Below are 25,869 nucleotides of genomic sequence, written 5' to 3'. Positions count from 1 at the left end.
ATCAGTTTAAATGTTTCACTGAATTTATTTAAGGCTTCAAAATGAATTTCACTGAGCATGAACAATGGCATTTAATTTTACATTTGTAAATGAAATATTCAGCATAAATTCAGATGAATTAGATTTTGATTCTTGTACTCATTAAGGTTCGTCTTTTTCAAGTTATTACCAAGGGGAAAATAATATGAAGTTTTATATTTAAGCCAGATTAAGAAGTCAAGGAAGACAATTTTGAATATTTAAAAATAAATGGTACATATGAAAAGAATGTGGTACGCAAATACAATCTGTTATCTGTACAACTGAAACCTATATTGAAAACTAAGTTGCTCATTTTCATATAGCTCTTGCTGTAGAATGAGGTATAAAGAAACGCATATTTTGTCATATACGGATGATGCTGTCGCTAGTATCTGCCTGTATACTGTCTCCTTAAATTCACTTACTAGAGCTGTCGCATTCCATGAAGATCTAATACAGATATTCTAAATGTAGATATTAAGATACTTTCCATGCAAAAAAAAAAAAAAAATCATATTAATGGGACACACTTCTTTGTAAATACTTGCTAGCGGTAATATCATATATTGAAAATTTAAAATGAAAACTTCCATTTTGTTTGTTTTTGTCGCGGTGGTAAGTGATACAGTACAGTATATGACTGTACAATATGCATCCAAAATATTTTAATTAATGATATAAGATAAAGAATGCAAAAAAAAAAAAAAAAAAATTAGACACAGTTATTTTACCAAAATGGCAATTTGTGTTAGTTTATTCTTCTTCCGCGTCATTCCTTTTCACTTATTCTTAAATTCTTTCACATATTATTAGCAAATTCTGCTTATTATGAATTCTATGATTACGATTGAAATACTTTATCGGGCCATCATTTCGAGGAAAATCTATTACGGATATGAAATTATAGTTTCTTAACAAATCCGAAAAATGTCAGAAGTATTTGTTGTTGATAATTAAAAATCCGGTTTCTTCTTGCTCCTATAAAACTTTGAAAATTGATATAGGGCCATTTCTTGTTAAGTGACAATTTTTATTAATAGTAAAGGAGAAAGTATGTTTATGCACATATCTGTGGATTCCGTAGAGGCTAGATATTTTACCTAAACCAACCGAATTTGGCACACATTTAGGAGATTAAAACGTGAAATTCGATACGATTTTTTTTTAAAGATTCGATCAGAATTTTAATTAAAAATTAAGCAAGATTTTTTGTGTTTTCATCGATCACTTTTTGAAGTCCTCGATGAAACTATTTCTCATAAAAAAATATTTTTTAAAGGAATAGTTATCTACCATATTCAAAGCAATAAAAATGTTTATGTATTTCTTTACGTAAATCAGGATTCAAACCAATAAAATTGATAAAGATAGTTCTTTAGGAGTAACTTTCTCAACACGCGTATAGTTTATTTACTGTCGCGTTTCTTTGAAAGTACATTTTATTTTAAGTCAATTTAACCAGCCAGAAAAATTCTGTTACGGAACAAATTTTATAACTGAGTGATTCAAACTATTGATTGATTTTTGTATAAGCACTCCGAAATTTAATTGAATAATCACGATATTATTTGGAACGTGGTATTTTGTTTGAACACATGTTTTGCTTACTGTCCAAGAGAAAAAAGAAGAAAACAGAGGGGGGGGGGGAGGATGATCCATATTCAAAAGCACGTTATGAAAATATATCAGGCACCTGTTCATAACTTTTTCTGCATGTTACGCATTCAGAAATTAATTTCGTGAAATAATATCTAAACAGTTCGTGACAGAGTGTTTATTAGAAAAAAGTAGATCCAGATACATGGAAAAATCCCCAATAGATTACTCACCTTGAATTCCTCTTCTAGAAGATCTCGACTCTTCAAGCAGTTTGCTAATGTCTTTTCGTTCAAAGGATGCGATGGAATTTCCTGAAAGATGAAATAAGTTGAATCATTGAACAATGAAAATGTTTAAAGAAGCAAACATTAAAGGATTATTTTATGAATAATTATTAATTTTGGTAATAAGAAATAAAAAAAATTTCGATATGCAACCTTATCAGTAAAATTTTTTAAAATTAAAAATTTGGTGTTTAAAACAAAAGTGTAAAAGTATGAGACATAATTACTCTAAATAAACTAGAATTCTAACCCCATTTTTAATATTATTAATTTTTTAGAGATAGTACAGTAATCGACGAAAAATTAGAACTCGAGATTTTGATGAATTTCCACGCTTTAGATGAATCTCCTGTGTTCGAAAAACACATTTTTGGAAAATGTCTATCTGTCTGTATGTGACAAAGATAACCCAAAAAGAGGCTTCGAGTCAGAAAGTGAAATTTGGTATACGGTCTTCATACGAAATTTGCAAATTTGAATAAAAATCTGTTTAGAGGAAGTTTGTTTCTCCGACTGTTGGAATATAAGTTAACACAATGACTACCAAATGAAGAGAGCTAGATAAGTAAGATTCGGTACACAAAATTAACATCTATATTATAGACACCTGAAAAATTTTGATCCAAGTCCAACAAAGAGCTGAATGTCTGTCGGTCTGTGCTTTCAGAAACATATAAACGCGATCATTCAAAAACGCAATGACTTAAATATATCAAATTTGGTATGGGATTTAGTGACTACAGGTGCAATTTTGTGCCAAATTTTTGTTTTAATCGGCTGGGAGAAACGTGTCTAAAGCACCCGTTTTCTTTGCTGATACCATTAACGTCAAAGTCATGCCTAGGATTAATTGTCAATAAACTTACCAAGGATGACAAGATAGATTTAGTAAAAATCTAAATTCATGCCAAAAGTTAATATTTCGTATCTATTGTAGGCCAAAGCCATGTAAGGTATTCTCTGCCGTGACAGGTTTAATAGAGTACATGAGAAAGTTTTTCTGAGACCACTCCCGACTAGTTTAAATAAATATTTAGAATTTTTTTTTTCTTATGAAAATAATTGTGGCTTAGTTGCCTTATGGTATACTTTTAAAATTTCATTTGGATCTTCATATTTTTGATAAAATTAATTATCAAATTTTAGATACGCTAGAAACATATTTAAAAAATTGCTTTTATTTCCTACGATTTTGTTTTTTTATATATTTTATAATTCCTTATTATAAATGTTATTGAATTTTATAACAAGTTTTCTTTTTTAATTGATTGTCAAATGACCCATCTCTTATGAAATGAAGGTCTAAGTGAAATTAATCGATTACCTGATAATTAATGTACTTTTGTTTTGAAAATACAAAACTTCGAAAGTTTTAAAAATACAAACTGCCAGAAAGTGAATTAAAAAGTCGATTATTTAATTCTCTTTTACAACAAGAAAGATGTCAAATCAATTCAAGGCATGTAAAAATGGCATATTTTTTTAGCAGGCCTGAAAACAAAACAAATGATTAAAATTTGGATATTAATTTTAAGTAATTAGGAGATGAGCTGAAATGTAAATTATATTTTTAATAATTATTTATGAGAATATTTTACAATTTAATTTATCGTAATTTGTTATTTTGAGAAATTTTATATCTAAATTAAAAAAATCTGTAAGATTAATTATAATATTTTTTTTCTCTGCGTAACTTTGTAATCTATCATAAAGTACAGTGATATGATGCCTCCTATTTCATTGTAACCTAGACTTGGAGAATAATAAAATCGGAAGATGAAGAATAGGAATAGCATAAGAGGGATAGTAAAAATGAGAACGAGATAAGTTGAAATGATTCAGAAAGTGACCATTTGTATATTTTACAAGAATTTGCGCATTGCTATTTTATAAGAATTAACTGCATTAAAAGATTCCGAATAGATGAAAAATCTATCTTGCAACTCTAAAACATAATATTTATTATTATAAAATAATATTTAATGTCTTAAACATATATGCAGATATTTAAAAAAAAGAAAAGAAATTTCAGTATTTGAGAAACGATTAATAAAGTTTTAAGCTTCACAAAATAGTTCTTTTACTGTGTTACTGCCAAACAAACTGTAAGAAAAATATTCAGACTTTAAAATAAATAAGACACCTGATCATTGAAGGCATGGTTAAGATAAGATCTTGCAGAACGTCTATTCCGTCGCCGTCTAAAACTGGCGTTGATGGAAAGGGAGTCGAGGCTGTAAGCATCTGCTGTTGGAGTAGCAGTTTCCGAGTTGCGGCCTTGAAGAAGTTTTTGCTTCATTATGACCTATGGAAAGGAGCCATTATTGCTTCGAACAAAAAAAAAAAAAAAGTTTACTTACATATATTTATCATTTCAACTATTTGCTTACACGTATAAAATAATTATAGGTTTAAGGAAGTGTCGGGAAAGTAACAAAATTATCAAGACAGAAATCAAAATCGCAATTTTATTTCGCTGCAGTTTCATTGAAAAATTATAAAAATAATTGAAAAAATAAATAAATATGGGTAAATTTCGAATTAATTATGACGAAAGCGGGAAGTTTCATTATATTAAGTTTTGACTGGAATTAAACGAGCATTATTCAAAAACTGGTAGAGCAATGTGCTATTTAATAACGAATTTTTCGAAGATTTTGGACAGCTACTGCAGATTTTGCCTATAAACGATACGCAGTTACCTTCTTCTAGCAAGGCAACTTATTTCTATGTAAAGGGAATAGATTGCCGGACTTCTATCTTAAGAGTTATCCAAGTGCTCCAAGGTTATTATAACTTTGCTTTTGTTACAAATCATTGTCGCAAACTTTATAAAAAATGTCAGAGAAAGTTGGTTGGAAACCATTACATTTGTTGTGTTTCCTTGAATCTTTTCGGAAACTCAAACGGAAGCTAATTGATAGGTTGGGTGTCACAGTATCAACCGTATACTTTGTATCAGGCAAGTACCAAAATTGATACAGACTAAATTGATACAGGTTTCAATTTTTGAACTGGATTTATGGTATTATATTAAATCTTCTCGACCTGATTCGTTTTCGATCGGATGGTACTATAGAAATCGGATGTTGACATTGACTAGTTCGTTGACTGATTTCAGTTATTCTATTAGCATGCATGATGTTTATTTTTAACAAAACATATTTCCTTTCCAGTTATCATTGACTTTTAGTCGTATATAATAGAGCACAAATCACTGAAGAGTTCCCCCTTTTAATATACTAACTATATCAGCTAAGACTTTCATTTTTTTCCCTTCTTACCAACGCATTAATCACTGTCAAAAGCAAGGACACCGGTATACTGTCATCAATATCTCTCTCGAAGAGGAGAAATCCTAATTTGGAATCAAATTTCTATCAGTATCAGATATCAATATTGGCAGAAGTGCAAGAACCGATACCTACCGATCACCCAGTTTTATTCTTATAGGTTACCGGCAGTATGAGGTACAATCAACCTGTACTGATACAGCAAAACTGGATATCAGTCGAAACCATTTAATTAAAAATTAACTTCATCTGAAGAAACTGCAGTAATTTTCCAGCAAAGTTATTTTTTCTTCCTATATATTCAGCATATATTATCCTTATCCCAATATAAAAAATATACATGTGATAAAATCAAAATATTACAATTTTTAAATTAATTCTTTTAACCAGCCAAATTAAAATTTAAAAAAACACTGATAATTTAATTTCCGATTTTTTTTTATTTTTTATTATTTTTCTCTCGCATCTCATGGTCTACTTCCTGTAACTTCAACTGTTTAACGTCGAGTTTCGTATCCAGTGAAAATCTCTCGGTTCAAAGAAATGATGAGTCAGAAGAAAAGAAATGTGGAGAAATTCACTTTTCGAACTCTTAAAAGAATTTTGAATGCATTTTCACGCTCTCTTTCCGTTTTGACATCTTAAGAGAAGAGAAAAGACGCTACTCAAGTTCCTGGTAATTGTTGTCCACAAATAGCTTTAAAATCATCTAAAATAATATAAAACTTTTGCGATGAAGAAATGAAATAAAGTTGTAGTTTAGAAGATGAATTCACACTTTTATCTAACAATAATCCCATATTGTTTTAATAATATTATATATGGTTTGAAGAAGCAGTCTTCGAGTTCTTTAACGACTTTTATTCTTCAGAATTTCATTGAAATAGTCCATATTTTCAGCTATTGCCAAAATTTCTTAATTTAAATCATAGCAAGCGCAGTACAAAGATATAAGAAGGAAGGCGGAAAGTATTAAAGAGAGAGCGTATGTGAACCTAATCGAGTTTTAGAAAGGAATTTGCCGAATCAGCGTTTTGATTCCGATGAGCAAAGAGTGGGCCGCGCAATTTAGAAATTCAAGTTGCATTGAAAGAGTTGGAATGATTAGGAAATTTTTAGAATGTAAATGAATAAAAAATTATTGCACAACAACACGCACAAACACACAATTATTTCAAAGCACTAGTTTTAATAAGAGCCCAGATAATCCCGTTAGACTGCAGATGATTATTTTAATTTGCACTATCAAGAAATTGAACAATTGAATCCAGGAAATATGAGATTGATTTTATGCATAAAGAGGCAAACATTATAATATATGCCAGTGGTTTGTTAACAGTCGTAGACTGCCTACATCTAGTAATGCTAATTGTCTATTTATAAGAAAATTTTATGTAAATTATTTCATCATATCATCAATGTATATAATCTTTATTATGCTTTTAATTTGAAAATTTCAGAGACCAAAAATGTTTGCAAACAATTTTATAGTTATAGACCATTTGATTTTTAAGAGCTGCAGACATTTTTTTAAATGACAAAATGGTTCAAAATCTAAAATTTATTTAAATAGTTAAAATTATTTACAACTAAAAGAATTAAATATTTTGAGAATAACGCAATTTTTCTGCAAAAGATTTGTGGCGCTTTTTGGTAACTACTCGAATTTCCTGCTGTGAATTTTATTCCATTAAACCACAATGCAATTCCAAAAAAATAAAAATTGATTGAAAGCTGCGTTTTATTGAACATATCATAATAATACATAATTATAAAAAAGGCAAATTCGCAAAATTTCTTCAACACTAAGAGAAACGAAATAATTTTATAAAAATGCTCGCAAATTAGAAAATCAAAATCCAGGTTTTGGAAATCTAGATAAATTGGAAATTATTCGATTGCAAACATAGTTATTCGTAGCCGCACAATATGGAGTGATCATATAAATATGAATTAATAATTGAGAATGTTTTGTTATAAAAATACATAACATGGAAATGATAATGTTTTCAGATAACTTATTATCATATTTTATAAATGGCATGTAGATTTCAGCTGGTTCCACTCACATGAAGGTTCATAATCTCGAGAAAGAATAATTAATTAGATGATTCTGATGAATTAGTTTTTAATAATTAAAATTATACAGTTAATTTATATTGTACTAATATTTTAAAGTACGATTAAACTTTTTACTATCTTATAATTATTACAATGAAAATACAAGTAATAAGTTAACATACTTCATTCGCTTTATTATATAATTACACATAAATTACTGTAAAAAAATTAAGGGACTTACTTCGAAGAATTAGTTTTTTAAAAGTAGGAAACAAAGCTTTGATTTTAATTTTTCGATTCAAGTTTCATCTCAGAAAATAATGGCATGATTTTACTCAAGTTACCAGAAGTCCATTTGAAGTAATAAACAATACAGTAATAAACGGAAATGGCGAAATATAAATCGTAGAAAAGTACTTAGACAATTGCCATTATTATTTTGTTTATCCAGTATTTCATCATTAGCATTTATTTATCGTTGCACATCATTTGCTTGAAAATATGAATCATCAAAATTAAATCAGGAGAACTGTTATTTAATATCATCTGTGTAAGACAAATATTACATTCCTAAGCACATATTTATCAATGCTTTTACAATTCATCAATTTCTACAGGTAATCATCATATTCATAGCGTGCAACCATCTGTTCATGAATATTACTATTTCCAGACTGATAAGATTCCACTAAATGGGTCCATCACTTATTATCACATCAATTTTGCGTTATAGGGAATAAATTTTTATAGTATTGATCGTGTCTCTAAAATTGAATTCCTTCTAAAACATGCATATCAGACGTTTCATCATAGATTTAAAAGCATTTTCTACTTCTGATATTTCAATATTTAAAGGGGGAAAATAATTAGCATAAACAGAATTCATTTGAAATATTTCTGTAAATTTTGTTATGTATTGATTTCTTTTTATTTATCACTAGCCGCTTTGGCGACCCAATTGGTTCACCAGAAATCTTGTTTTTGCTCACTTTCAATTAAATCACACTCATTCCTTTATTGTTGGAAATATAAATAATTGTTATACTTTCCTGTTATAATTTCCTATATTGGAATTATATAGCAATTATTTTCGCGATTTGATTTTGATGATTCTCATTTTTATTTAGATGATAAGCAGCGATGAATAAATGCTTTTAAAGAATAAATATTAGCTAAACAGAATAATGGCGGCAACTATCTAAATTCTCTCATATATATATTTAAAAATACACAAGAATAAATAGTGTAATGAATAAAGAATTCGTTTCGAGTTTATTCTTGTTACTTTTTTAAATTTTTAAATTGTTTTTATTTTTTTTTCACTATTATTTTTACAATATTTATTCTTTTATATTTTTAATTGCAATTTCTGTTCGAAACAGCACAAATCTTTAATAGCTTTCTTTTTTTATTCTTTTAGTAATAAATGTAGTATTATGATGAGCAGCCCATAATGTAGATTTCGTTAATGACGCCGGTGTCTAAGCATAAAATTATTCTTCGAATTCCAAATCATTTTAATACCCACATGTATCTTTAAAATGTAGCATGTTAAAATTCTACTTATCTAAGGAGATTCATAATACAACACGCAATTAACATGATTAGTTTAATAATGTTCAGTGAAATTTAATTAGCATAACTTTGTTAAATGTTATCTAACCAAGCGTTAGAATATAATGCTTTTTTCAAAATTCAGCATTTTCAATCCGCAATAACTAAAATAATTCCTTTCTTTCAATTTACTTCCCAGCAGGGTCAATTCAACAGATAATAGAGATTCACTTCAATATTTGCACTCGTATAAATTAAGTGAGTACCAGAAATAAAAATACGACCGATAAATTTTCAATGAAAAACATGCAAAAGTGTTGAAAATAATTTCCGGGAGGAAGAGTCCTTATCACGGAATACGATTTCATGAAAGCAAAATGTTGTTTCAGCTTTCAAAGCTAAAAAAAGAAATTTACCAGCAAAATACAAAGCAAGCACAAGGCGACTCCAGCGACAGCTGATATCGAGACAGCTGCAACAAATCCAGAATTCAGCTCGGGTATCAGTGGCAGAGGCGTGGACTGACTTTCGCTGTTGTACAAGCGGACTTCAATTACCTGAAAAAGAAAAACAAAATTCTAGAATAACAAATTTTTATTTTATATGCAAGCAAATTGAAATTATAAATTTCAATTTCTTGATGTAATGGCTAAAAGGCAACTATGGAACGTTTCCTGCAACTAGTAATTCTTTCTCCAAAATACACATTTTTCAAAATGTGTATTTTGGCATTTCAGACACTTTTTTCTTTTTTTTTGAAAAAAAGAATTTCAGTCCTAAAGTAGAATTTTTAGGAATTCCCTACTTAAAAAACATTATTTAACAAGCATTTGATTAAAAAAAAAAAGCGCAGTCACTGTTGGCAAATTTTAGCGGTCTTGGTTGAGAATTTCTTTTTTTAAATCTCCTGAACATAATATTCAACTTTCATTGTGATATGATATGCCCAGAGAAATACATGAAGAATATTGCATATTCTTGTATTCATAGAAGGTAAGAAAAGATAATTCACATTTTTTTTTTTTCAATATAAGTTTTTTTTAAAATCATCATTTGAGCAAAAGATGGTGATGGCCTGGAAATTTGTCTGATGGAATATCAAAAGTAGATCATTATTTTATCTTTATTACACATTATATATTTAAAAAAACTTTATATTTTAAAATAGACTCAAAAATTTATTGTTTAAGAAATTTAGAACTTTTCTTAGAAGGGACATGGAAAGATGCATAGTTTCAAGTTTGTTTGAAAAACTAATTTTTATTTGATAATATATTATAAATTTCTAAGTTGTTTCGTATTACAAAATATACTTTCATATTCTTTAATATAAATTTTACTTTCAAAATAAATGATAGCAAAATATCTCCGTCTGCACGTATAAATATCTAAAATTCAATAAATATCATAAAAGTACTTTATTGCTTATAAATAATGACAGATGAATCTTTCAATAATAAGAATATGAAATGATTTAATTTTCTATGTTTTTATGACTATTGAGCAGCAGAAAATTCTTAGATATGAGTTTTTAAATAATATGCGTTAAATATGCTTTACACAATAGAATTTCAATCCAAATACACAGTTTTTCTTCTTTCGCATTTATGAGAAGTATTTGAACATGCAAGAAATGATAGTTAAGGCTTGATTAAGTAACAATATTACAAAATTTCTAACATTATATCTTGTTTCAATACAATTATATAAAAACCTATTTTAAAACAGCAGGGCATCAAAATTAAGATGAAAATAGGCACTATTCAGGCATTGCACGACCCTTCAATCATAAACTAGTTACTACCGTCCTGTCTGAAGCAATACGGGAAATTTCAGTAATTTGAGTGTCGCGGCAGTATTGGTTTGGGACTATAGTAAAGCCCTAAAGGGTATCACCGCTCAAGGTACTATTCCTACAATAGAGTGTAAGTACTGTCATCAGCAGGGAGGGGGAGGTGGGAGAAAACCTCACACCATTTTTTTACTTACTAGGATGGCGAGAGCTAATCTTACTCCGGAAACTTCTCATCTCTTATCTGAGGTGTCTCTCCCCCCTTTGGAACATATCACCAAGATCGAAAGGATTATACCATTTTATGTGGAATATTCAGGTTGTAATTTTATTAATTTTAATAGCAGCAACCAACAGTGGTTCTACCTGTACTAGACAATATAGGATATAATGCATGATAAGAGGAAGCGATTGCAATATATCTTGTAAAATAATATTTTTTTTTTCAAATATTTATCAATGGTTTATCTAATACTTATCTGTTTAAACATTTTCTACAGGTTACGTACAACTATATTTTTATCATAAAAATAATCTGTAATAATAATGAAAACTAGCGAGTGTGGTCCACCCAAAACTTTATCGCGTACTTTATAACAAAAGTATTAGCCTTCCATCTCCACGCATAAATATTACGAGTTTTCAACAAGAACGTGAATATCACAAGTACTCAGAATTTTATTTTCAGAGTTCCGAACATTAGCATTTTGTAGTTCGTAGTTTTATAAAAAAGCCGAGTTTGCATTTCAAGCAAATTAAAATGTTGCACAGAATTTTAATAATAAGATCACAGAATAACTTACCTGCATAGTTACGACTTTGAACTATCGCGTTTAAATACACGCGAATGTACACATAATTAAACCTTTCAGAGATCTAGTTTAAAATACGATACCAATCTGCATTTTAGATGCTAAAATTGTAAAACGTCTGTCTCTTTGGGTTTTGTTATTATCAGAGGTGGAATTTTTTGATGATTAGAAATTTTTTTTCTTTGTATATTTCGTACACAAGAAAGTAATAAAAAAGTTTGGATATCGAAGAGTTTTTAGTAATAAAATATAACGCCTTTTATTAAAAGTAAGTTCAATATTTTAACACTTAAATTTTATAACCCCTTTAGAATTTAAAAATATCAAAGATACAGTTTAAATCTTGCAATGTTTCAGTTTATATAGGAATACTTCTAAGAAGGAGTCCATACACTAAATACAGTATGATGAAGGGAAAAAAAAAAAAAATGCTTGAGATTCACAGTGGCGTCGTGAAGAAAAATGTGTTTCGGGTGTAATTACTTTCATGCCTATTCTCCTCTTCCACCGAAGTCTCACTTGCCGACAGCTGGTTTGAAAAATCAATGTAATGCTAAAATATTATCTTCATTCCATGATTCATATCTGGGGAATCAATGTTTTACCTAATAACCCCTCGATGTTTCAGTGAAGAAGGAATTTTTTAAATTTGTTTATTAAGATATGCAACTCAGAATTCTAATTCTTTGTAGTCTGGAAATTCGTAAGGCGGCTTTGCCATTGAAACTGAGATATATTTGCCAACTTAAGCAGTGGTGTAAAAAGTCGGGTGCAGCGAGTATGGCTCGCTTTAGGTACAAACTCTAAAAGTGTGACAAAAAGCTATCGGCTTTGTATTAATGTGCCTTTTTGTTATGTAAAATAACACATAAAATACTTTGTAAGGGCCTTTATAATCTCTTAATTGCAACAGATTGCAGGTAAAGGATGTGATGTTGTAACTGCTTAGTATTATTGTGTGATACGTAGAAGGAGTGGTTCTCTTCCCAATCTCATTAAGCATTATTGAGACCAAGCATTAAGATTTTTGGTAACTTGATCCGTTTCTATTGTTATCTTATTATACAAGAGAAATTTTTCAAAATTCAATTTAATTAAGAATCATCACCGGTCCCTTACGGTCTAAGAACAAGTCCCATTTAGATATTTTGTCAATTGAAAATAGTGTTGCTAAACGTATCAAATTGGATGGTGCAATATCAAAATTTGCAGAACAAAACAGAAAGAAAAGATTCTTAGTAATATGTTGAAGCACAGTTTATTGAAATGGAGATCAGATTCCGAAAAAATCTAGACAATTTCCATTAAGCTGAATTATAATAATATCAAAGAATGCATTTGGGGAAAAAAAATGTTTCTAAAATCGTACATTAAACTGGCTTCTAATAAAAGGGCATTTTGCTTGCTTTTATAAAATGCTTTTCTCAAAATTGTTTTTAAAAATGTTAGCATTCTGCCACTTTATTCAAGCCAGCGGAAAAAGTCTCCCCAAAAATTTCTCGCATACTCTCCAATAAAGATATCATCCCAGTGGACATCTTGCATATCACTGGCGTACAATAGTTACGAAATATTCTTTGACGTGGATGCAGCTTTCTTTTTTTAAACCGAATTTATCGTGTCCGCCTAGGCGAGTTATTTGGCGATTAACGCCTGGTGTACGCTTAATAGCATCCGATAATCGAATTTGTGTTTTAGTTGCGTTTTTCTCACTCGATTGAAACAAAAATTTGACATAAAACTATACTTGTAGTCAAAAATTCTAAACCAAATTGAATGTATTTGAATAATTCCATTTTCGAGTTACCTCGTTTGCATGTTTTTAAAAGTACATGTAGATAGACAATCAGCTCCTCGTTAGGTTTTGCTCAAAATTCGATAGGTGTCTAGACTATGGATGTTAATTCTGTGTACCGAATTTTATCTATATAGCTCTCTTCGTTTTGTAGTCATCATGTTAACTTTTATTTAAACAGCCGGACAGTCAGACTTCCTCTGAAGGTATTTGCCCCAAAATGATATAAATTTATAATTCGGTATATAGATCATGTACCAAATTTCATCCGTCCAGCTCAAAACGTTTTTAAGTTGCATTTATCACAGACAAACATATGAACTCTTTCCAAAAATGTGTGTTTCGAATTCCAGGAGGTCTAAAATGTGGCGATTCGTCAAAATCTCGAGTTCGAATTTTTTGACGATTATAATACTTTATACTACGTATACGAGGAAATAAAAATTGTTTCGTCAATGAATTTTGTTCCATATTTTGTGACATGTGGGGGACAAGTTAAAACTTTGTACTCGGTGTCACCAGACATTGATATGCCACTAATCCTATTTTAAATCGTTTCTTCCGAGTCTCAAATAAATTTAAAATAGCAAAAGAAAAATATGTTCATTTTAACAATCAAAAATAAACTGTTTATGCATTTCAAGCTGCTGAATAAAATATTTAACTGAATTCAAATATTTTCACGCATCTATGCTAATTTTGATCATTCATTAGAAGTAAAGCATTTTAAAATAATAATAATCTACCAATTAATTACCAGATTGAGAGTTTTACGAATAGATGGCAGCACAAATATATTTAAGATTATTTTAAACTATCATGCGGAATGTGTTCCACGTTTTTTTTTTTTTTTTTTAGTTCGGAGACTGAGCTATTTACCAATATATTACAGAGCAGAATTGTACCGTAACAAAAATAAATGGTGCCGGATCTAAGGTAAAATGAAAAATTAATACTAAGAATACTAAGTATTAATTTTTCACATCCACAACTATCAATGTTATTAATCTAGTTCCGACTTTAACAGCATTTAAACTGAAAAATGTTAGAGGGGTCCAAAAAATTTGTCGCCCGAAGTATCCATACCTCACTTGTTCAAGCTTCACTAGACAAATGGGGAAGGGTTTCTTAACGTTTCTAGGCCAAAATGAAATCAATGGTTTGTGGATAATTGAATGCAAATTTGGCAGAATGTGAATCTGCCAATTTCTTCAGTAATAGCACATTCTATAAAAAGAGTAAGGCAGGTGAATTTTTACATACAAAAATTATCCATTTATTTTTGCTCACGCATTTCATGACAAATTGTTAACAATTTATTAAGAATTATAAAGCAATTTCAACAGAATTTGTTTTTCTTCAATTTTGTGGAAAAACAAACAAACTAGGACAATATTATTCGAATAATGATTATAATAAAAAATTATATCAGAATATAATTTCAGAATAGTCATCAGTACATTTCAGGATGGATTTAAATTTCAGCTTCTTTTTCTTTTACGTATACTCGATAAACTTCCATTGCTCAAATATTTTATATTATGTATTCAGATCAGGGTACAAATTAGCTTTAATCCCCTGCACAATATTTGTAAAGATCCAGTTTTCTCTCTTTTCCCATTATTTCCATCTCCCTCTATATATCCAATTTTTAACTCCAACGGTTGTGTGAATGAATGCTCCTTCATTTTGAAACATTTATTCCTTGACAATTCCAGCACTTGAATATGATCTGAAAGCGCTTTCCTACCACTGAGAATGACCAGAGTCTTCCTGTGAATACATCCAATTCTTAATTATACAACCAAAATTCCTTCTCCCAATGTATAAAATTAAAAAAAAAAAAATTCTTCAGTACTTTTGCCAATGGCTAATAGCATTAGACATTGGGAACAGACCGTCCAAAAAATTCTTTCTCGTCTAAGAATATGACAAAACTCCATTTGATGATCCAAGATTGTTCTTTCACTCAAATATAACAAATGCTATCAATGTGCGTTTCGAATATTTTGAATAGTGCTTTCGATCTTTGAAACGAATACCGTTGACTTTTTTCGTTATTATAATCTGTTTTTCAAGACATATGATTGAGTCTTGTCTGAATTCAAGATTTTAGAAGAATCGCAGCAACCTTTTTATGTTTTGAAAGTTGTATCAACCCGCTGGGCACTTTTCTTGCATCACGAAGTTATAATTTTTTCATTTTCATTTTTACTTTCTCGTATACATAGTGCAGAGGAGGTATAATAATCGTTGAAAAATTCAAACTTGAGATTTTGACGAATCTCCATGTTTTAGATCTTCCCGATTTCGAAAAATACAATTCTGCAAAATGTTTGACTGTCTGTGACAAAGATAACTCAAAAATGTTTTGAGTTAGACGGTTGAAATTTGGCATACGGTCTTTATACCAAATTTGCATCACATTTTGAGTAAAATATGTTTGTTCAGAGGAAGTACGGCTGTCTGGCTGCATGTAAGTTAACATGATAACTACAAAATGAAGAAAGCTAGTTAGATAAGATTCGGTGAACAGATTTAACATTCTATAGTGTAGAACCTGTCAAAGTTTGAATTAAAACCAACATAAGGGTTGACGGTCTGTAAGTCTATACTTAAACATGCCAACGCGATAATTAAAAAATGCAATGATTTAATATTTCACATTAGGTATGGGATTTGTGATGACAAGTTTAGTTCTTGTCAAATCTTAGTTTCTATCGTTAGAGAAAAATTCTAACGATAGAAACTAAGCACAAATTCGGTTTTCGAATGCTAGGATTTAATGGCCAAGAAAACCGCGAAGGTGCTACGATAGATTCAGTAAAAATGCTAAATTCAAGCTAAAATCTAATGTTTCTTGACTATTGTACGCCAATGACATACAAGGCGTTCTCTGGCAAGGTAAATTTATTAGAAGATATGCGAGAAAGTTTGGTGAAACCATGCCCGCTTTTTTCTTTCAGTGGTAGTCTGGATTTTTTTGAAGTTAAAAATTGTCATTGACCATAAAAATCGTAATAACAGTTTAGACAAGTAAAGTTAGAATCAAGAATAATTAGATCACACTTACGGAACTTCTGAATGCAGTTGGAGCCCATTTCCTAAGAATAACACCACATATCTCTGTGAGCCTCTCTTCATACTCTCCAGAATCATTTGTAACATAGAAAGAAATAGTTATATCTGGCGAAGTCTGAAGTGGTCTTATTGCTGAATTCCTCGAACAGACTTCAGTATCCAGAACGATGTGATGAGGGAAAATGGGACGAGTGTAGTGCGAAACAGACTTCGATAAGAATTCTCGAAAGTCATATGCCTGAGAGCAGAATGTTTCCCATGTCATGTCAAGTAACGTTATCTCGACGCATACTGGAAGACTAGAACAGCTCGGATTTGTCAACCTTGGGGGAGGTACTTCTTCTTTAGGTGTTTTTGAGGTTGTAGAATCTATATATATGTCATAAAAAAGTCAAATATAAGTATAGATATAATAGTAAAAAATTTAAAAATAAGGTTAATAGAAGAACAACTAATGTTAAAATACAATTTAGTGATTCTAAATTAAAAGCGCTTAAGAGATCATTTTTTTTTTTTTTTTTGGCAATATGATTTGAGATAAACGTAACAATTTGTGGATGCATTGCCTTTAGGTATTTAAGATTAGGTATAAATTTTTGAGATCGTTGAATTTGTACATATCATAACCAAGCCAAATACAGATAAAACAACAACAAATTTGAAAATAAATGTAACAGGTGAAAAATGGTGATATAACACAATTTAGTGCAAAAGAACTAGTTTTAAAAAGATGATCAATTGGACATAGATGTTGTCTTATTTCTTTCGTGATCCGTCTCTAATCCGTATTTAGAATTAAATGACATTGGCAAAGCTATGAAAGTGACGTTTATATCAAAATCTGCTTATAATTATATATAAGATATAAATATCCTTAAATTAGGTCTCGGGGTACAGTCACATAATTTTAATGCGTTTATGTTGTAATCTTACATAATAAAAATTTGTAAAAGATTATTTTATAAGAATAATTGCAAGAAATAGATTTGATAATACATTTATTTTCCTATGTATTTGATTTTAATTTCTGTATCGCATTTTTAACAAAAGATAGGGACAATATTTATTCTTTTTAAAGTTTAATTATGTTATTTTTTTCTATTTTTGATTATATTTTATTTAGCTAATTTATTGGAGTTGTGAAAAAGTTCACTAAAAACTAAAGTATATGTATCGGAATGTATTATTCAGTTTGTCTGAGATCTTTTTAAATAAAATATAAGCTTATGCCATTTGTATAGTTTGTTAAAAAAAACACTTAAAAATATAAAATTCCTGCATAAATTTTAAAATGGCGCAAGAATTCTGATTTTGAAATTCATCATGCTAGAGTAAGTGATTGTTTCAAGATATTAGGTATGTGAAACAGTCCATTATCATTTAAAAAGGACATTTCTATATCTACTAATAATAAAAGAGAAAGTGCTTGTGCTTTGATGGTCTATAGGGCAAACTGCTAGATCTAGAGCTGCGATCATACCACGAACGTATTTTAAAGCTTGTAACGTGCATCTCGGAAATATTTTTTAGAAAGCTTTTAATTAAAATTTTAATGAATTAAAAATTTAAAGAGATGTTAGTGTTTTTTCGCAATAATTACCCCAACAATTAATGAAAAAAAAAATCATCCAGTTTTTAGACAATTTTAAAATTCAAAAAAATTATCTTTTTAATGATGTCGATTTAGATGCACAATTTTATCTTTAATTTTAAAGATAAAAAAAACTTTCTTTGGTTAAATGTTCAGTAATAATTTCATTGTTAAAATAAAATTCAAATCTTTTTCATTGTTTCATCCAATATTTAATCGTGTGACTAAATATTTAAAGGAAGGTATGGAAGAAAGATTCTATTAATTATGTGTACAGTTTATACAAGAAAATAAAAATGAGATTATAATAATGCGATTAGAAAATAGATTATTCGAACATTTACTTTTAATAGCACAATGATGTCATAAATAAATTTCAACGCACATTAAACAGAAAAGACGCTTGAATATTAAAATAATAAGACTTTAATGTCACAATCACTTAATAACTTCTTAAGAGAATCAAGAATATTAAGTTACGCAATAAGATATTTATGAGAAAAAAATGAACCATTTGGTCGACGAAGCCGACTAGTTTTTAAGATATTCTGATAAAGAGTGCGTCAGAGAATAGCACCAATTGACTTCTGACTCGTACTATACTATATATTATACTGTATATCATACTATAACTTGGTCATTAGAAAAGGGGGGGGTACATTTCCCTGTTAATTCCATAAATAGAGCAAACTATATATTTTTCCAAATTATATTTATAATGTATTAATTGAACGAATCTATTTTATGTCAAAACATTAAATAATTTCTATTTTTCTTTTCTTTACACTGTTATGAGATGACAAACAAAAAATAATGTGGCTGAACACAATTCATGTGTGACGCTGATTGGATATATGTAAAAGAATTTAAAGTATTTTCTATTTAATATAAAGATCCGTAAATTTATACAGATTTGTAAACTACGAGTGAACCAAATTCTTTTAATGAATTAAATTAATTAGCAATCTAAAAAAATGAAGCAATTTTAATTTGATATTTTTGCCCAATAATTATTTTTTACTCATCTCATACGCATAAAAATCATGATGCTTTAAATTTCTCTTTCATGTAGGAAAAGAATTGTATTTTCATAAAATTAGTTAAAAAATTAAAAGAATAACTTCCATTTTTTTTTCTAATTTAATTTGGTTTTCTGTCAGAAGATAAATTTGGAGGGGGAGAAAAAACCCTCTTTAGAAATTTAACACTACAAAAAAATTGAATTGAGGGAACAAAATGGATGATATTCTAAAAATTTAAAATTATTTCTTAATCAAAATTATCGTTGAATTTAATAATGCATTTTTTAATGAATATCGGCAAGCAATTTTATTGACGGAACAATCCGAGTATGTTATTATTCGTCCAATTTTGTTATTTTCGCAAAATGTAAATGAAAATTGAGCATGGGTTTATTTTCTTCCTTGCTTCAAAATGGTTTTAAATAGTAATATAAATGCATAAATCTCTGTTCTCGTGGCCCTTCCTAAAGCTTACGCCATTAAATCTATATTTCTCATGATTCCACGTTGCTATATTATTGAATAATTTATCAAGAATGTTGCAATTTTTAATAGCTGCAACTTGACTCATTACAAAGCGCATAATTAATTTTGAAGATAAATTGTTATAGGTTTAAATATTGTTACGAATCACAAATGACATTCTACAAAGAATATATTAGTTAAAAAAGTTAAAGGAGATTCAAAATTCTTATCCGAAATATGATAACATTTTAATGATTTAACTTTGATTCATCTATATTTAATTTTTAAAGTTTACCCTTAATATTATAGTAGCTATAATGTGAATATAAAAATGTATTTAATGTCGCAGCAACGCACGAGAGTGTATTTAGTACCTAAAACTAAGTTCTCGTAATTGCTTCAAAGCATTACTGTAAAATATATTTAAAAATATTTTCAGAGATTTATTAAAATAAATGAAAATTGTACGAGCTTAGTACTTACCCCTCTAAAGCTATTTTTTTTTAAATTTAAAATTGGTCTAAAAATGGATTTTTCTTTTGTACGATAACATGCTCCAAAATTATTAGATAAAATTTATTTCGATACATTTTTTTAAAAAAACATTAACATTTTGAAAAATATTTTCTTAATGAATATCTACTAATCAAAAATCAACTGTATGCCATATTTGGCATCTTTAGATTCAACAATTTGTCTTATAAGTACAACCAGCGACTTTATTAATTTTAAATCGCGAATAATGCATGATTCAATTTACATATAACGTGTCATCATATAAATATTTTATTAAAAAGACTGGAATAGCTGAGGATTGAGTTTTACCTTTCATTACCGGAAACTGACTCGTTTCCAGAACGGGAGTTGACAATCCAGGCGATGAAACCGGAGTTACGAGAGAAGACATTTCAGTAGGTTCTGAAAATGAAGATACGATCGGTTCTATGGATGCAATGTCTGATGATGTCCTCCGTGAATCTTGAAAAGATGAAGATGGCAGTAGCCTTATTTCAGAAATAGTTTCTGTGATCACTCGAGTAGACTTATCCTTGCTAGATGGAACATTGCTCTTCGAATTGTACCACGTGGGTGTAGGAAAAGGACTTGTTATTGAATCTAAAAGTTCTCTCGAAACTTTAGCATAATCTGTAAATGGCTTTTCAAATTCAATTTCTTTATCATCATAATGAGAAACGCGAATCTGAAATGAGCTGATAAGATCAGATTCTGTCGGAGAAATTGAAGGTTCAATAGACAAAAGATCTACAGAAGATGTTGAGCTGATTTCTGATAATTTTGTCAATAAAGTGGATGTTAATGGACGTATATCTGATGAAGCAGTTTCTTTAATATGAGGAATTATCGGTGTTGTAGCAATCTTCGGGAAAATCCGCTCACTCGAAAGCTCTTCAGGGTTATCTTCAGGCTTGACTGGTTTTGGTCTTTCGCTTTTACTGGGCTCAGTTTGTATCACAGATTCATCTTTATCGTCAATCAGAATAATATTTTCAGAAGTCAAAATGAATGGACTTTCTGGTGGGCTTGGTGGTAATGTGAAACTTGTAGGTGTTTCTGTAGAAGTCATTAAAATCTCGGAACTCTCAGAGACCATTTGATCTTGGGATTTTAACGATTTAAAAATACTCCACACAGACGGCAAAGATAAAAACGGGTTAAAGGTAGTTTTTAACTTTTCTTCCATAAATTTTGACTCTAATTCCTCAGTTTGGGAAGATTTGCATCTAGGGTCGTTTAAGGCACAATTAAAACTGGTTGATGAAGCAATGATTTCAGAGTTTGGAGAACTTACAAAAGAAGGTGCAGTATCATTGCTAAGCAGAAACAATTTGGATGGATTCAAAGAAGATATAAGATGAGCATTCAAATTAATTGAAGAATCTATCGACGATGCCAATTCAATGACTTCCATATGATTTGAGGAATCAACTATTAACGGCTCATTCTGTTCATCTGCATGAATTGGAGATTCTGTGAGGGGATTTTCTGGTAGGAAATCATTTACATTTTCTATTGGATCTTTATCGACACTGTTTTCAGGACTAGCATCGTGTTTACCCTCTTCATGCAATTCATCATAGTCTGAAATGTTTAAGGGTTTGTTCCAGAGAGCGTTTTCGTCGAGGGCTATCATTTTATCAATAGAAGGCCTCGTAGTAGGACTTTCATCTGGAAATAGGGTACTTCCTATAGACTCATTTCCAAACAGAATGTTCTGTTTCTTTTCCTCCTCTTCTTCCGCATCACTTTCAGTACTCCAGAGAGTCTCTGAAGACATAATAAATCAAAATTATTAATTTTATAATAAAAATATGATATTAATTTTACTATGTATCTATGGTAACTATCATATTATTTTCGCTTACTGCTGTATCTATGGTAACTATCATATGGTATGCTATGGTATGGTATGGTATCTATGGTAACTATCATATTATTTTCGCTTACTGCTGTAATGGTTACGATAATTTCATATTGAGATTTTGAAGAGAGTACTTTATTTAAACTTCTCTGCATTATCCCATAGATAATGAGATCTATAAACACGATAATCCAATAATGCAAATATTTAAACAATAAAACTATATTAGCGATACCCTGCCTTTATTTTCTCTTTTACATTTTATTCAAAAAGCCACCTATTTTCATACTCAATCCAAATCCTCCTTTCATGGAAAGAAGGTTTTATTTTATTTTTTAAAAATCAATAGTGTTAAGAATTTAGCTTAAAAATCAAACTTCATGAACTAATTAATTACATCTGTAGGATTTATTTTTGATTTTGTATTTGATTTCCTTTTTTATAACAGAATTAATTTCATATCCTAACAAATCAAATCAACATTCAAATAATTTCCAATTAACTTATAACGAAAGTTAGTCGACTACTCATCATTACTTTTACATGTTCCGTGGAGTCATAGTTTATAAAAATTAAATTCAAATTAAAATAGATATTATAATCCCATACCCGGAGCTCTGGAGTGGAGTTTAATAGCATGACATAATCCATCATAGATTTGACTATGTTTCAATATGCATAATTGTCATCATGTGAATACAATATCTCAAAAATATAACAAGCTAGATGCATGCATTTTAGTATGGACTTTCTACTCCAAAATTATAGATCAAATAAGAATTTGATTAAAATTTGACAAAGTACAGTCTACTTCTCCGACTGCCCTTATTTACGTTAATATGATTATTTAAAAAAAAAGCAAGGAAGTAGATGAATGAAATTCAATATGTTATCTTTTTATCAAAACTGTACATCTTTACTAAATTTTGTGTCCAGTCAATCAATAGGGATAGGTTCAAAATACTATACTAATTTATTTGTTCTTATTGTACACCTGGGGTAAACCCAAAATATGCCAAATATTAAAGTACTAAAGCCAAGTACTAAGAAGGCGAGGAAAAAAGAAAAAAAAAAAACTCACTTTCTTTTCATTTTCTTTCATCTTTAAAGAAGAGTTAACTCAAATTAAAAATTGATTAAAAATATCAAAACATGATATTTAATTATGTGTATTATATTAACATGTACTTCTTATTTCAGATAGCGCCTATTAATTAAAAACAAACATTTTGTATGCAATCAAAAAATAAAAATATTATAAAATATTTTAAATGAAAATAATTAAAATAAATTTGAATGCAGAAAGTAATCCTATTTTGAACTTTTTATATTCTTTTCAAAAGCTCACTTACTGAAGACACGATACTTGTTTCACACACATAAAATCGCTTTTGAAAATAGTTTTTTTTTTTTTATCAAATGTTTTTCACGCATATTCTTAATGATAAAAAGAAGGTTCAATATTATCAATTACAAGTATAAATCTTTATATAAAAATTGAAAAAGTTAGAAACTGTCCATAACAAATCTTATTTTGTGGCCCTGAATTTATAATCAGCAAAAAGAAATCTAAACATATAATGAAATTTATATTAAATAGCCATAACTAATTGTAAAAGCATCGCTTAGATCCTTTTCAATAATAGTAAAATGGGAAATTATTTCTAATCTTGCAAAATATTTCATTTGACAGTGAGCTTGAAAAATTGAGCATAATTTTCAATCTCAACAAAAAAAAAAAAAAAAAAAAAATCCATACAGCATAAATTGTGAGAAAACTGGATACACATATTCATTTAGTGTAAGTTCAAGAAACATTTAAATGCTAAAACTTCGTATTTATTACCTATCAAATAATTTACAAACAATTGCAACTTTGTAAAATATTGACAAAAATAACTTTTAAGTATATATACAGAGAAAAAAATATTGCCCAGTTACCTGCTTTTGTGTGTGAAAGAAATGCAACAGCAGATAGGAACAGAATACTCGATATTACAAAAGTGCCTGTCATCCCTTTGATATAGTATTCAGCACTTTGGACGACATCGTTCCGGATGTCATCGCTTGGCTTGCCGACCTACTCTGGAGAGGGGTTTGAAGGAGTTCAAGGCAAATCCGGCACCACCTGTCAAAATAAAATGTCTCCAATTATTGTTGATGCACAATAACATAGGTTTATTAAGGGTTTGTAACAAATATTAAAATTATACATTGTTATATATTCGTATAATATAAAATTAAGTATAATATAAAATATGCTTTGCCTTTGTGAAGGGTTTTGTAAACTGGGAATGAAGCACCAGTTTCATAATTAACCATTTTGTGTCCAATTTAATGAGGTAATCACGTATGAATCAAAAACTTCAAATGAGTCATTTCTTGCTCTTAAAAACTCATTACCATTACTGCTATATTGTTTGGAAGGTACCTCTACTTCTTGAAAAGTATTAAACCGAGATCATATTTTAAGCTGCCATGTTGTAGGACTTTGTTTATCGGTTCTATAACTATATTAAATAGGAAAGATTCTATAAAACTGACGTATTACAAAGGGTTTGCCTCTATGTTCATATAGTAGGCATTATTTAATGAAATCCCGTTTAATGTCATCATTTGTTACATATTATTAATATCCTCTAGACAAGAACCGACGTATTCAAATATACGAAAAAATATTCGTTTAATGTGATCATTATATTAGTCAGTTTTGAAATAAAATATTGACCGATCCTTCATTTTCAGCCAGTTTTAACGATTGTCATTCGTGAAATTTCTCACTTCACTTATAAGAAAACATTTTGCCGTGGAATGAGGTTCAGTTTTTAAAAAAAATCTGGACAAGAGTAGTTTGGATTAATTTAAATAGACATTTACACTCACAGGTTTGGCGTGGAATCTTTTGAGCAGTCCTAAAACACTTATTGTCTATGATGGAATTATGAAAACAAAATGGATAAAGAAACGATTTGAGTGTTAGATGCAAAATAAATACCAAGTATGAGAATTTATCTGTAATAAGTCAACATACCGCTGCGGCGCAGGTGAAAACTTTACAACCTCTTCTTTGTAAAATTTTGATAGTTCGTTAGCTTTTTGTGAGTAAGACCAAGCAATAAATGGTGACGATTGTCACTAAAACGAATGTGTTTGAAGAAACCCTCCAATGAACACCGAGATTTCAGGCTTCAGATATTTTGAAACGTGGCGTACACCTTCATTCAACAAATTTAAAAAAAATAATACAATTACGGACGATGCATAAATAAATTGACAAGGAATAATTGTCGTCAAGTGAAAATTAAGAAAATTGTTATTATTTTTGAAATAAATTATAGATAGCTCAGAGATAAGTGCTTTTTTTTAATTATTTTCTCTTGATGTGATATAAATATCGTTGATTGTAAATAATTCGGATATTATTATGAATCGATTATGTCTCGAAATAATAACACTAAGTTGCAGCTACTATGCATCGCTTTCATGTGATATGCAGGGCCATTAAATATTTGGCCCTGCATATCACATGAAAGTTTTTCTAAACAAGGTCAATTTATAATTGGGTACAATTATAAACTTTTAAAGATTGGTACGTATGTACTTTGTTGAAAAAATGCACTAAATGAAGGATTATTTTCATGTTTTGTAAATGAATAAATGTATTCTTGAAAAACAGCAAAATCTAAATGTTCACAGCACCCTGGTTTAGTTAGTCATATTCAGTAAATTATTTTTGATACACTAATTTTTTAAACAAAAAAACCTCCATTTTATTGCAATAAAAGTAACAGAATTATAAAGGTTTGGATATCTCTACTTTAAAAAAGTGAATGTTCGTCTTGTGGGATATCCGCCATTAATAAGCGGCGCTTGCTTTTCCCATTAATAGTCTTAAAATGAAGTTCAAAGCTACATAATACGATCGATTTTACTCGCGGTAGTGTGAAATACTTTTTGATTGTTAGTGTATCAAAGATATATATATATATTTTACTATGTATAGATAATAGAACCGACAGCTAAAAGTATAAAAAGGTCGATTCCGTAATATTTTCAGTAGTACATTTATTAAATCAGATAATATAAAAATAATCCTTTATTTCATTCAGACCCTTTTTC

At 29.3% G+C, this 25,869-nt stretch overlaps 1 protein-coding gene across 1 annotated transcript in view; it reads right to left on the bottom strand.

Moving 5' to 3' along the window:
* The window catches only part of LOC129961745 (uncharacterized), a 77,141-nt gene that overhangs the window by 11,979 nt on the left and 39,293 nt on the right, over positions 1–25,869 (bottom strand). Inside the window, exons 2-7 of the mRNA XM_056075294.1 lie at positions 23,692–23,878; positions 20,196–21,656; positions 16,285–16,661; positions 9,229–9,369; positions 4,048–4,209; positions 1,851–1,931 (exon numbers count right to left, since the gene is read on the bottom strand). Coding sequence (XP_055931269.1) covers positions 1,851–1,931; positions 4,048–4,209; positions 9,229–9,369; positions 16,285–16,661; positions 20,196–21,656; positions 23,692–23,764 — 2,295 coding nt within the window. The 5' untranslated portion in view covers positions 23,765–23,878. The remainder of the gene's footprint in view (positions 1–1,850; positions 1,932–4,047; positions 4,210–9,228; positions 9,370–16,284; positions 16,662–20,195; positions 21,657–23,691; positions 23,879–25,869) is intronic.

This window comes from Argiope bruennichi, chromosome 2, assembly GCF_947563725.1.
Source record: "Argiope bruennichi chromosome 2, qqArgBrue1.1, whole genome shotgun sequence".
Lineage (NCBI taxonomy): Eukaryota > Metazoa > Arthropoda > Arachnida > Araneae > Araneidae > Argiope > Argiope bruennichi.
The sequence above is the reverse complement of the archived record's forward strand: the minus strand, read 5'-3'. Positions and strand labels throughout refer to the sequence as shown.